Consider the following 14321-nt stretch of genomic DNA (forward strand, 5'->3'; position numbering starts at 1 on the left):
CCTTAAAAAGTCCCATATTGTCCTCAGCCGAGCTGAGATAAAAACGATTGCCCAGAGCTTCCACTCCATATTTGCACAGTCCAGTCCAGCATCTGGCTTGTTCCCAGCTGCAGTCCATTGCATGTGGGGTTTGCATGGCCATGGGCCATATGGCTTCTAGGGCCACATGATGGGCTAGTGTAGGTCACGAACAAGTGAGTGCAAGGAAGCGGGTTCGAAGCAAGAGGAACAAGAGAGAGAATTATTTGTCTCAGGGATTTTACCCTTCCAAGAATTTGCATGCCTGCAGTGGCTTCACCCCCTACCCAATAATCTTAGTTCCCAGGTTTGACTGACAGGCAAGTACCTTTCCTATGCCGTCCTGAGTTCACTGTGCATGCACACATTTCTCTCTCTGTCTGGTCCCTTGCCCTAGTCATCTGCAGGGAATGGACCCGGGGTTCCCTGTGGGGGGTGTGAAACTTGAAGCTTCCTGGTGAAGTTTCCACATGACCATGCTTATAATGTGTGGCCTCCCCTTTGCTCTCCTCCTATATTAATATTAATAACTAGCCAATTACCATGGTAACAAAGGTGTCCACAAAATGTAGAGCATTAGTTAAAAACGATGTAACAGAAATAAGAAAAAGGATTCAAGCCTGAGCTGGTTTGGCTCAGTGGGTAGAGCGTCAGCCTGAGAACTAAAGGGTCCTGGGTTCAAGTCCGGTCAAGGGCACATGCCCAGGTTGAGGGCTCAATCCCCAGTAGGAGGCAGCTGCTTAACGATTCTCATCATTCCTCTCTGAAATCAATAAAAATATATTTATACAAAAAAGAAAGAAAAGGGATTCAAGGAAGAGTGGAAATGATATCAGCCCCTATAGAAAGAATTATAAGGAGGCCACTGGTTTCCGAAGCAGAGTTGTAGCAGAATGAAAGAGATGATGTAACTGGCATAGAGAAGTGAGGAAAGAGAACAAATACTACATTTTCAGTAAGTTTAACCGAAGGGAAAGAACAAAACAGGATAATGGCCTCACCAGATAAAGAGTAGAACATGAGCATACTGGTGAGCCATGATCTGACTCAGTTTCTCCTTAGAATTCCTATTGCTAGAGCCACCTATTCACAGCTAGGCACTGCAATGAAAGAACCCCAAAGAACTTGTTTATCTTGAGATATAAAGCATAGTAAAAGAAAAAATAATTCTTATTGCTATAAAATAAATACATGTACTCATGAATTGCTTGCAAAATTGTATTTATTTTTACAGATCCAGGCAACAAAAAATAAAGTGCTTCATAATGACAATTCACTTTTGGGTGGAGATACAAATGTTTCATTATTCTCTCAACTGAGTGCTGATTTTTGTACACTTGTAAAATAAACACCCGCCTGTTACAACTGGGAGGTAATGTTAACATTAGGTGCTTGCTGAGGATGCAGATTGATGGCACTTGTTTGAGCAAGAACACTCTGTGATGTGCCTGTATCTGTAAGACAAGGTACCGCCACCAGGACAGTCAAGCATGATTTCTCTGTACTCGTAGTTTTCTTCTTGGCAGCAAAGGCAGGAATTTTCCAACTGAAAGATATCGTAATTGTACCTAAAAATAAAATATCCAGTAATTAATATTTTTGGAATGTCTTTGGAAATAAATTGACATCAATGCTCAACTTCTAATTGTCTAAGTGATTTACCAAGCCTCCCAACCAAGTTATTTTTTTCCCTACACCTTGTATTGCTATACGTTTCTGATGTAGATCAGTGATAAGTGGTAGTAAGATAAAAAAGAGGAAACGAAATTCAAAATGGATATTTTTAATCTCATAATTAGAGTATTATGGTACAAAAAAAATAAAACCAATTTTAAAATATGCAGTTTAACATCCAATTATTATTCTCCATAAATTAATTTATATGTGAAAGTCTACATAAAGGAAAAAATGTAAAATGTTATATCTAAAATGCACGTGACAGTTTAAAAATACACTTTTAGCAAGAGTAATTACTTAAGTACTCTCTGTAATCACTGTATGAAAATAAATACAGTTGCCATAAATGTATTATGTTTGATATATAGAGAAAGCTACTTCAAAATGATTCATCACTTACTAAGATTCTCATATCCTAATATTTTAAATATTAAGATCGTGATCATTAGCTAGCATATAAAAGTTTTCCATGGCCCAGGCAAGTGTGGCTCAGTTGGTTGGGTGTTATTCCATGCACCAAAAGGTTGCCAGTTCAATTCCTGGTCAGGGCACATGCCCCCAGGTTGTGGGCTCAATTCCAGGAAGGGGGCATGCAGGAGCCAGCCAATCGATGTTTCACTTTCACATCCATGTTTCTATCTCTCCCTCTCCTTTCCTCTATCTCTAACAACCAATAAAAAATCTTAATTTTTCCATATATTATTTTAAAAGTTTCATGCCTTAATAATGTTACAAAATTAACACACAGTATATGTTCAAAGAAAAACTCACCTGATGGTCTGTTTGCAATCCCCTACGCATCTTGCCATCAAAAGTCTTTTCTTACAACCATTGTACTTAACAGTTACATTGACGAGTGAAGATCTGCAACTAATATTACCTTAAAAAATGGATCAGAGAGTCAGAAAGGTTTAACATTAACAATTGCTAAGTTTCCATTTTTCTTAACCATAATTAGAGAAGAATAATAAATACTTCACAATTTTACTGACGATATTAACTATGTCAGCACTCAGCACAGTTAACTGTTTAATACTCAATAAATGTTATCTTACTGTTATTGCTATTATTCCTACCATAGGAGGAGGAGAAGAGGAAAGAATGAAGAGGAGGAAGGGGAGAAGGAAGGAGTAAAGGAAAGAGGAAGGGAAAGGAAGATAGAGGGGCATGGTTATTTTTGGTATCGATTTTTATTTTCTCATTGCTGATCATCCTTATGATTTAATATATCAATTTACAACTAAACCTGCTGATGTTAGGAGAGCAAGCTAAATTTATTTCTGTGAAAATGATTTTTTTTCCTTGTAAACATAACTAGTTTTTACTAGGAGGGATGTTACAACCAATGCGAATAAGTAACTATAGTATATTATGTGCAAATATCCATCGTCAGTTTATGCATATAGATTAGAATACCTATTGTGTTAAAAACACACACAAAAAAACAAAAAATAAACACATAAGACTTTCTCTTAATGATCTGCTATTTTTTTAAAGAAGCTAATTTTTTTTCAACAGTTTATATTTCCTCTACATGTGGAGCTTAATTTTACTTACATTTATAGCAACATTTTTTTGAATCATACACTCGGTCTTCCTATATGGGTGAGAGAAAAAGAAAAAAGACTGAAATTTTTCTGTATTTTTCTATAAATAATAGAACATTTTTTAACTTATTGAAATATTATTTCAAGGGGAGAAAATGGAACAGATGAACATGCCAGGCTCAGATTCAGAGAGCATGGATGGGAGAGAGTAGTAATAAAAATGAGACTGAGTATTTACATTAATTTTTGCAACAGTGGATTGAAAGGGAAAAATAATACTTAAATGAAATTTTCTTTAAAATAAAATGCAAAGGAATAAAAAATCACCCCTTAGTTATTATAATTGAAAATACTTTAACAGTGATATTACTACCAGACACTAAGTTTCTCACAGGCAGGAATTTTTACCTCATACATTATTATACTCTTTAGCCTATCAATGTCTCAGAATGAAAATGCAATAAATGTTGAAGTCCAATATTAGAGTTCTAAAATAAAGCTTTGAACTATATTATCAATTATACTGTATCTTCAGAAAGAAAAATAAGTTAAGCTTAAACCGTTCTTAATAACTTACATTTAAGTATTTATTAATTCAAAATCCTCACCACATTTGGGCTGCATAAAAATAAAGACTGTGGCACTAAGAAAACTCTGAACAGTACACATATATGGGGTTACATGAAATTTTTGTATTTTTATAGAAAATTATTAACCTGACTCTATAAACCTTGAAAACAAACTAGGTTTTTTTTTGTTTGCTTAAAAATAACAATATGCTTTCCACAGCAACTAAGTTCTAGAATAGCACTAGATTAAATTTTAGAGAGCCTGCAAATATATCTTTGATATGAAAAATACAGATGACAATAAAAGGTAGATGAGAAACCTGGAATGAAATTTATAAGAGGTCTATTGGCCAGACATAAACTTTTCCAAATGAGAAAGAAGACAGGTTGTATTTGTATAAAACATGAGACGTAAACCTTGTTGTTGTACTACTTGAGGAGATGACTTACTTCTGCACACCAGGTCTGCCTGGGGCAGTCTTGGACCACTGCACTGAAACCAGTTTTGTCGCACGAGTAGGAGATGCATGGGTTGTTGGGGTCATCAAACGAAGCACCAATCTGGGGGGTGGGAATGGGGAGAGAACAAAGTAATTATTCACCTTGATTTCTTTTTGCTATCGATAATAAAACCTGTATAAAAACATCGAAATTTGTGATGGTTAGTGAATTTCCAGAGGCATGTTCAGCCATTAGGTTAATATTTAAGAAAAGGTGGATTGAAAGCCTTGTACTTCCATGAGTCAAAGTTTATCATTGAGAGCACAGAATGTGTCAAGGTTCTCAAATTAAGGTCTGCATACAGTTACTCTGTTGTAGTTTTTAAGTGTTTTCAAGAAAGGTTATTTTATTTGTAACAGTCAATTGACTAGTTTTTATGCTCTAAGTTTAAGGGGAAACAAATAGGAAATCCAAATGGGGGGAAAGGGGCATAAAATAGGTATATCACAAATGACAAGTAACATCTTCTATCTTTGCTTGTGTTTCTATACTATTTTCTTTTTATTGAATTTATTGGGATGACACCGGTTAACAAATGTATACAGGTTCAGGTCATGTACTTTTAAAGCTCTCTAGATTGCTTTATAATGAATTTATGCTCAAAATTTAAAAACAGTTTGGGAAATTGCATTTCTTTCAGGGCCTAAAACCACAAAATAAACTTTCTGGTGAACTAGAATTTTATTATTTCAATTATTTTGCATATAAATGCATAGAGGTAAAATGTTTCCTTTGTTCTTTAAACATAATCATATTTTATGTTTAAAAAACTATCATAAATTCTCAAGTCAGGTCACCTTTGGAAACTAAAAATTAAGAAACTAAAAACTGAGTGTGATAAATAAGTTACCAAATTAAAACTCCCATGTGCTTTGTTTCTATGTATTTCCTAACATACCACATATACTTTATTTCAGGTTTTTTAATATTTAGTATCACCAGTTAAAATGTATTAAAGTCATTTTGAGAATGATCTGGTTTTTATGGCTTCCTGGTACTTTTTTCTAAGAAGTTAAATTACTTTCCAAAATGCCAAATCAGTTGTTAAAACCCACCCCTGTATTGCTATATGCACATAATGGGGTTCTAGTCTTTGGGGTTTTCTTATTTGATCTGTGACAGTTTGGCCATCTGATCTTCCTGGTTATAATTACAGTTTAACTCTGTTCATTGATTTGAATGTTACAAAGTGTGTCTTCTCCATCTGGCAAGCCCCAGGGGAAATATTATTCAGAAGCTCCAATGCTAGTTAGTTAATGATCAAGTATATTTTCTCCCTGTGAAGGGAGCCACGCTGAGTGTTACATTTGACATTCCTTTTGAAAACTGAATATAGGGAAAAAATTCTGCCCACAGTTGACTATGAAATTTTCATGTCATAAGCTGAAAGAGGCTGCATTTATTCATAATTATATTGATAAAAATAGGGTAAAGCAGAAAACGATCTTACCTCATAGTCAGTATTGTTAAATAAACATGTTCTTGGTTCTGAAAAACAAATATATTATTTTATCCTAAAGTAAGCATTATAATTATTTTTTATTTATAAGATAGAAATTGTAAATGGGATTGCATTTCTCAGCCAATCATAATGTTCTTCCCATAACATCATCATACCTCTATAATATGTTGCTTATATTCATAGCTGTTACTTCTGGGTTTCCCCGTTACAAAGATAGTACATTTTTAAGAGGGCAACTACTGACTCTGTTTTATTTATCACATCTATCCTGCATAGTGTTTGACACATATTAGTAGCTCAATAACTATCTCTTGGATAGGTAAGCAAACACTATTCAATTCAATCCAAATAAGGTGTTATGAATACACACCACAGTATCCAATTTCACAGCAGGTATCGTTATCTTTGAACTTTACAAGCCTCTCTCCAGTTTTGCATGTGGGGGGCGAAGGACACTCCTTGGGTTTACAGTCCACCGCATTAGCATTGGTACAGGTGCATTTGTGGCAATTAGCAGTCCATGTATCTCCAGGCTACAGAAAGAACCAAGTTTAGACTTTTACTCCAAGACAGGAATGACAGCAAATTTGGATTAAAGTAGAGAAGAACTATGTACTTACTGATTTCTCTTCTCCCAGTGGACCATGGCAAACTGTTAACATGAAATGATAAACGCTAATTAAATTTGGCAAAATATAACCACCTGTTACTTGTAGCTAACCACCAGGTGGGCCAATACTGTAATTAGCACTACGATTTCAGAGACAAGGAATTATGGAGGATTATGGTGCCTTGAAGTGGAAAAATCATATCCACCTAAGATGAGCAAATTGTCCCTAACAAGCATATATTTCCTATGTTTAGAAGCCCCAGGAAATGAGAATTCTAAATTTCTCTTGGCAGTGGTCAATAAACTTATGGCTACTGTTTTGCTTCCTGTTTTAGTTTGACTTCTGCCTCCATAATCCTAGAAGTCACTAAGACTTTATAATTACCAGTTTCAAGGGCCTTCTCAGTTTTTTAAGTTAGCAATAGCTAACACTTGTAACTCTCATCTTGAAAATACTCTTCTTTCAGATTCAACACTCTGAAATTCCTCTATCAGCTCTTTCTCTAGTCTTTCCCCTGGTACCCTCCTCTCTCTCCACAGTGTCCACTGTAACATTAAGTAGATGACTCTCAAATGTAGCTCCAGCCCAGACATCATGTGTGAGATGGACCCAGATCTCATTCAGTCTAGTAAATAGCATGCTGGCCAATCTGTAAGAACCTTAAACTCAATGTGCACAAAACAGATTGTATTATTTTGCCCCTAAACCAGTTTCTCATCTAATCTGGCTTCCTCCTATTAATGGCCAAATTATTCTTCCAACCATTTACGCTTAAAATTTAGGAGTCATTTTGATTCCTTCCTGTCACTTGCTATCCAACCTACTGCAAAATCTTATATCTTATATCTTCATCTTCATTTGAATCCCTTCTGTTCCTGGTTCTACTTGCCATATAGTACTCTGGGATCTTATTATCACTGATGTAGCACATTCTGGCTTTTTCAGGGGTTACTCTGATTCAGGTATCTTCTGATCCAATTAATTTCCTATACGGTAGTTAGGATAATTTTCCTAAAGCCTAATTTTCATCTCATCATTTCTTTGATTAAAAACTTTTGACGGCCCCATATAATCTTGTAAAAGATTATTAATTTTAGCATTTTAGCTTCTGATATTTGCTCCAATCTACCTTCTCAACCTTGTCTTAATTCTCTCATTCATATACCCTGGACTAGTGTATATATTGTTCTAAAATTACAATTCTGTTATATATTTCACATTTTTACTGTAAAATTTGTTATCAGCCATATATAAAAATTGTCTATGTCTCTTCAAAAACCTCCCATTTCCGAATATATTCTAAGGTCAGAGAATGATTTCTTTTTTTGGGTAACTTTTGCCATTCTACAAAGCAATCACTTTGGCTTGAGAATAGTAGGAACTCAAAGCCCTCTGAAATTACTGAACTCTGTTTAACACTAATTTTTCTCACTATAATTCAGCCCTCAAAAAAGCTGGAATTATCTAGTTTAAAAGAAACTACCAAGTGACATATGTTAATCAAGATACATAATTACATGATATATTTTACATTGTAGGTAAACTATTTTGATTGATAACATTTATTTGGTTTTGTTTCATTAGCTTGTGTGGGGGGGAAACAAACCACCACTCATTATTTATTTGGTGAATAAAAGCTAAATTCATCCACTTTAAGTTTCCTTATTTTATAACATCTTCAAAGCTGATGGCCTTTTATTGCCACGACCTCTGAAATTTGATTTATAAGAAACATTAATGCAGAATGATTGCTTTTCAAGTGCAGGTATTCTTACCTGGAGGTGGTGGGAGTGGTGCTGGACAGCCTGTGTAAAAGCAGACAGTTCAGATTAGTCCCTAAAGTCCTTAGAATAGTTTCGGGGTAAATAAGTTATCTCACTACTGAAAGTAATTGGCTACATTGCTAGCTGTACAAACAGACACATTCCTATCTATTTTCCCTTTGAAATTCCACCCTTAGAGAGTATTTCCTTTGGATCTCAAATTTTAATGGCAGGGCATATGAGAATCTAAAGGAGAAATGATAAGTCATCAAGGTAAACTTCTCTTCAAAATTTTCTTGGAGGACCATTCTGATGAATACGACAATAAAATACATAATCAAAAAAGAAAAAGAATAATTCATATATCTGAGAAATGTATTTTTAGTTACCAATTTATTTAATCCTTTAAGAACTTTTATCTTCTTTTTGTCTTCTTGAACTACTTCAATCTTGCTCTATCTCTACCCTAACCAAATACTTTAAACTGGTCATATGTTTCTTTCTGAGGCTTGGCACACCAACTATTTACTGATAAATTAAAATTCTATTTTCTATTTTTTAAAATATATCTTATTGATTTTTTAAGAGAGGAAGGGAGAGGGATAGAGAGTTAGAAACATTGATGAGAGAGAAGCATTGATCAGCTGCCTCCTGCACACTGCCTGCTGGGTATGTGCCCGTAACCAAGATACATGCCCTTGGCCAGAATTGAACCTGGGACCCTTGAGTCCACAGGCTGACACTCTATCCACTGAGCCAAACTAGTTAGGGCTAACATTCTATTTTCAAACAATTAATAATCAGATTAATACTTTTATTCTACCTACCAGGTAAAAAGTCTGGCCTAGAAGCAAGAGAATATTTGAGAGGAACTTAAAATTTCTGCATGTTTAGGTAGAGAGATGCCAACAAATAATAGGTACAGAAAAACAGAAAAGAAATTAAACATGTGGAAGTTTGGGGGATCAAATGTCCCTCTTTACTGAGGGAGGCTAGGCTAATCTCGAACTAAAAAAGTTTGGCAGGTGAACAGAAACCAGCAGCAGGAGAGAGTAATGATCTATTGGGCATAAATACAGCAGAAAAATCTTCCCTGAACCAGAATTCCAAGAGTTCCTTGAAGATATTCATAAGAAAAAAACATAAAGAACAATCTCCTAATCTCCACCTTGTTATCAGAGTAATTTCTCTAAAACACCTATCTGATTATATTATTCTCTTAATAAAAGTCTAATAGAGATCCCATTTAGTGCAAGGAGTAAAGTCTTGTTTAAGTTTGGAAATAAGGTCCTTCATGAACTTTCCTCTACTTACCTTTTCAATACCATTTCTTCCCTGAAGTTCACAGTCATCACCAATATCTGGTTGACTCCTGAATTCACTCATGCTATTTCTTGTCTCTGTCTTCTCAAAGGGCTATTTGGTAGAATTCCCTTCTCACTCTAGCCAGTATTAAACTCAATCATATCCTTTGTGATCCTTTCACTCAATAGTAGCAACTAATAGATATGTATTAACACTCTCCACTCACTGTAGCCCTGCGACCATAATTGTACATGTTTATGGGTTAGCATTAAACACACTGTAAAGATAGTTTTGGTGCCCATAATAATCTTCCCCCATTCATCCCACACAAAGTAATAAAATGGCAAGGGCTATATTTTATGTATATTTTTGCCATTAGTGTTTGCTATAGATTCTAACGCATGTTAGGTATTAAAGAAATGTTAGTTGAATGAATAATAAGGAAATTGGGATTTTTCCCATACTGACCTGTTTTATTTTCAGTTTCTTGATCTCCTGTTGCTACTGAAGTGGTTTCTGAGGGGAAATAAGAGGATGGTATTGTCATTTTATGTATCAGAATAACATGTATGTACATCAAGCCTCTGTGTACTAGTATATGAGTGTACAAATGATCACACAAATTCATGCTCAAGGAAAACTTTGTGTAGAATAGACAGTTCATTCCAGTACATTTGGGTCATTTCATTTAATATGGCTAGGACACTTTGGGGTTTGTTATTATCCCATTGGACAGCAATAGCACATTTCATAATCTCATACTCAGAGATTTCAAACTAAGAGCTTTATAACTATGTCTTCAGGGGAGGAGTTCTGGTAGAAGCCGAACCAAAAAATGTTCTAGAAAAACAAACAAACACCTAGTTGAGCTTTAAAGTCATATTCCAAAAGGAAATTTAGCATAACTTCCTGGCCCCTCTCCTTTTTCTTTTCCACCACTCCTCTCCCCCAGACTCAACTCCTTATATGTAATCACAGGCACACTGGTCATGGATGAGTATGTATTGCCAGCATTCATATGGTTGCATTCCAGTTCCAGAGGTTTCCTTGACTCTTGTGGAAGCAGTGACAACTAAGGGAGGAACCAACATGGTGCGTACGGTGGACTGCAGAAGATAGAGTTTAACTTCTGGTAACCTATCCTGTCTTCTGAGACGCTACCAAGCAAAGTTTACTTATTATTATTTGGCTTACCCGTGGTAGAAAGTCCAGAAGCAATGGTCGTGTCAGATGCTTTCTGGGAGGTACCTAAAACGAGCAGCAAAAGAGCAATGAGCTTTTTCTGGTCTCAAGACAGAGCGTGTCCCAAGACATCTCTACGTGGAACAAATTCTCAAAGCACTTGGAATGTTCTCATGCATACACTAAGGCTCCTGCAATTAAACCATGAGGTTTCTATCTCAGCAGCTCCTTGCTCACAGAAATGAATATTTTCCTATGATCCTGGTAAATTTCACTTTTGAGTCTCCTTCTCTAAATGACAAAAACTTTTCCCACACTTGACTGTTTTATTTCCTATAACTTGGTTTCTTGGTTATCCTGTAACAGTTTTGGGGGGACAGAAATTATAGTAGAGTGAGAGAAAATGAGAAAACATCCCTGTTTATCAAGATGGCCTTAACATTTCCCTCAGCCTGATTAAACTTCAGACATGCTTCTTCCTGACTCTCCCTGGACTCCCTTTTCTTAGAGCCTTTATTTTAAGAAACTTGGCAATTGTAAATTAGTTCTCTGACTCCTTGAGATGCAAATATTCCTCCAGCTCTGGCCAGTTTTAAAATCCTGGAATCTTTTTCAAAGACCTGAGAGCCACCCCCTTGACATGTAATCATCAAGAATAATAGCACCCATATCTCCCTGTCTCTGTGGGAAGGTAGGAGCCTACTTTCATTCTATAAGCACCAATTAGCAACAATCCATGGCCAGTCACTTAGACCAACCTTTCCCCTAATGGCCTGCCCTCCAGTACTTTTCCATCATTTCACCCCAGCACTTAAAAAGTCCTCCTGTCTTTTGTTTCAGCAGAGTTGAGTTCAAAATCTCACCCTTATTGCAGTGGTCTTGACTCCTATTGCAATAATCTTATATAAAGTATTTCTTGCCTATTTAAGTCCATCTGGAACAATTTTTCTTTTTTTTAAATTTAATAAATCTTTATTGTTCAGATTATTACAGCTGTTTCTCCTTTTTCTCCCCATAGCTCCCCCCACCTGGTTCCCACCCCCACCCTCTGCCCTTATCTCCCCCGCACTGTCCTCATCCATAGGTGTATGATTTTTGTCCAGTCTCTTCCCGCATCCCCCACAACCTTTTCCCCCTGAGAAGTATCAGTCCACTCCCTTTCTATGCCCCTGATTCTATTATAGTCACCAGTTTATTCTGTTCCTCAGATTTTTAATTCACTTGATTTTTAGATTCACTTGTTGATAGATATGTATTTGTGGTTCATAATTTTTATCTTTACCTTTTTCTTCTTCTTCCTCTTCTTAAAGAATACCTTTCAGCATTTCATATAATACTGGTTTGGTGGTGATGAACTCCTTTAGCTTTTTCTTATCTGTGAAGCTCTTTATCTGACCTTCAATTCTAAATGATAACTTTGCTGGGTAGAATAATCTTGGTTGTAGGTTCTTGCTATTCATCACTTTGATTATTTCTTGCCACTCCCGTCTGGTCTGCATAGTGATGTGTCTTGGTGTGGTCATCTTTGGATTCCTTTTGTTTGGGGTTCTATGAGCTTCCTGGACTTGTAAGTCTATTTCTTTCACCAGGTGGGGGAAGTTTTCAGTCATTATTTCTTCTAATAGGTTTTCAGTATCTTGCTCTCTCTCTTCTTCTGGCACCCCCATAATTCGGATGTTGGTACGCTTGAAGTTATCCCAGAGGCTCCTTACACTATCTTCAAATTTTTGGATTCTTTTTTCTTTTTGCTTTTCCGGTTGAGTGTTTTTTGCTTCTTTGTATTTCAAATCTTTGACCTGATTCTTGCGATCCTCTAGTCTGCTGTTGGGTCTCTGTATAATATTTTTTATTTCAGTCAGTGTATGTTTAATTTCTAGTTGGTCCTTTTTAATTTCCTCGAGGGTCTCGCTAAATTTATCGGCCTTTTCTAAAAGATTCTTGAAAAACCTTATAACCATGGTTTTGAACTCTATATCCAGTCGTTTGTTTTCCTCCATTTCTTTCGTTTGTGATCTGTCTCTTTGTCTCCACATTTTCACTGCTTCCCTGAGTTGGTAGGGTAGCTTTGTGTTCTAGGTGTCCTATATGGCCCAGTGGGTTGGCCTCCCCAGTTACCTGAGGTGGACAATTTTTCTTTTAAATTTTTCATTCAAAGAGATAAATATTGGATACATGAAACACCTGGGTATTAAGGGAGAAGAATGTTTAGCATGTAAACTTCATTTGAGTCAGTCATTTCTATTACCTGGGCTGGAACTTTCTGGGCCACCAGTACTTCCACTTGATACCACAATAGTACCTACAAAGGCATATGAAGAACATTTCATTTCAGATGCATGTCTTATGACTATTTTCAAAGATCAACAGCAAGAGAGAAAGTAAATCAGATGAAAGTCTGGGCCAATGCTGCAGCTAGTCCTTGGGTACCTTTGTGAATTACAATAAATATCCCTTTTGGCAGATGAAGCCTCATGGATTTACACCTTGTTGTAGGGATATTGGCTGAATTTTAACCTGTACTCCTCTGTTTAGCAGGTGCCCATGTTCACCTTTACAAACCTACCTGGGAGCTCTGGTCTGAGCTCAGAAATTCAGAGCAAAAGACAAGCTTACATGGCTGGGAAAGTACATTCCTAATGAGAGTCTGCTCTATTTCCTGGGCCTTTATCTTTATCCTCAATAATCCCCTATGTTGGGTCAAAGGCATGAAAGTCATTAATGAGCAAGCAACAGATCTGAACCACTGACACTTTCCTGTTTGTATTCCAACTCCAGTGGTAGCCCCTAAGAAAGGCAAACAAGAATGGAGTCAGGACTGCTGCTACAATAGACAGTCAATTCCAGAGAAGGGCTCTTACTTTTTTAGGCTTAGCTACTTAGAGCCAATTACTAAATATTTATTTGCCTGCTAGTAAATTTGTAAACTAAGGCCTTGATTGAGATGCCTAATCCTTGATCACAAGTTTAGAAGCAATTAAAAAAAAATGTTTTTTAATGTGTTTATTTCCTTCCATTGGAGAACAAGAGAGATAAGTCACTGGAAGAAAATCATGTGACTGTAAGACAAACATTCCCTAATTCAGTAATTAGACTAGAGGCTATCCCAGTGGCACCTGTAATAAAAGGGAAGGATGAGACTTACAAAGGTTTTCTCGCCCTAAGAAGAGTGTGATATTGACAAGTGTTCCTGTTTCTCTTAAGTAATAGAAAGCAGTTTAACAGTTTTTCTTGCACCAAATATTAAGCCATGCATATCGTTCAATGCACTTTCTAATGCTTGCATGTTAAAAAAAATATGGGAGGAAAAGTCCTAATTTCCTCATAGATTTTATTTCTCTAGGTCTAGAATCATCTAGAATCTAAATACTAAATTGGGAATGTTTGTCTCATAGTCACATGATTTTCTTCCAGTAACTTATCTCTCTTGTTCTCCAATGGAAGGAAACAAACAAATTAAAAAATTTTTTAATTGCTTCTAAACTTGTGATCAAAGATTAGGCATCTCAATCAAGGCCTTAATTTACAAATTTACTAACATCTATTGTAGGGATATTCACTATCTTCTTGGCTACTGGTGACTATTACTAATATTGTTGTAGAATTGCTTGACCAAAAAAAAAGGGGGGGGGGGATAAAGTAAAAAAAATAAAATAATGCGTTTAGAGAATTACATGTATGGAATGTTC

General features: G+C 36.0%; 1 protein-coding gene across 1 annotated transcript in view; it reads right to left on the reverse strand.

Annotated features, from left to right (window-relative positions):
* Positions 1–1224: 1224 nt before the first annotated feature.
* The window catches only part of MUC19 (mucin 19, oligomeric), a gene marked incomplete at its 5' end in the record, with an annotated part of 48113 nt that continues 35016 nt past the window's right edge, over positions 1225–14321 (reverse strand). Inside the window, 11 exons of the mRNA XM_080660229.1 lie at positions 1225–1586; positions 2467–2575; positions 3253–3292; positions 4262–4372; positions 5763–5800; positions 6145–6307; positions 6395–6426; positions 8161–8190; positions 9922–9969; positions 10648–10701; positions 12881–12934. Coding sequence (XP_080516355.1) covers positions 1403–1586; positions 2467–2575; positions 3253–3292; positions 4262–4372; positions 5763–5800; positions 6145–6307; positions 6395–6426; positions 8161–8190; positions 9922–9969; positions 10648–10701; positions 12881–12934 — 863 coding nt within the window. The 3' untranslated portion in view covers positions 1225–1402. The remainder of the gene's footprint in view (positions 1587–2466; positions 2576–3252; positions 3293–4261; positions 4373–5762; positions 5801–6144; positions 6308–6394; positions 6427–8160; positions 8191–9921; positions 9970–10647; positions 10702–12880; positions 12935–14321) is intronic.

The sequence above is a fragment of the Plecotus auritus genome (genome assembly GCF_963455305.1).
Source record: "Plecotus auritus genome assembly, chromosome: 3".
In the NCBI taxonomy this organism is placed as follows: Eukaryota; Metazoa; Chordata; class Mammalia; order Chiroptera; family Vespertilionidae; genus Plecotus; species Plecotus auritus.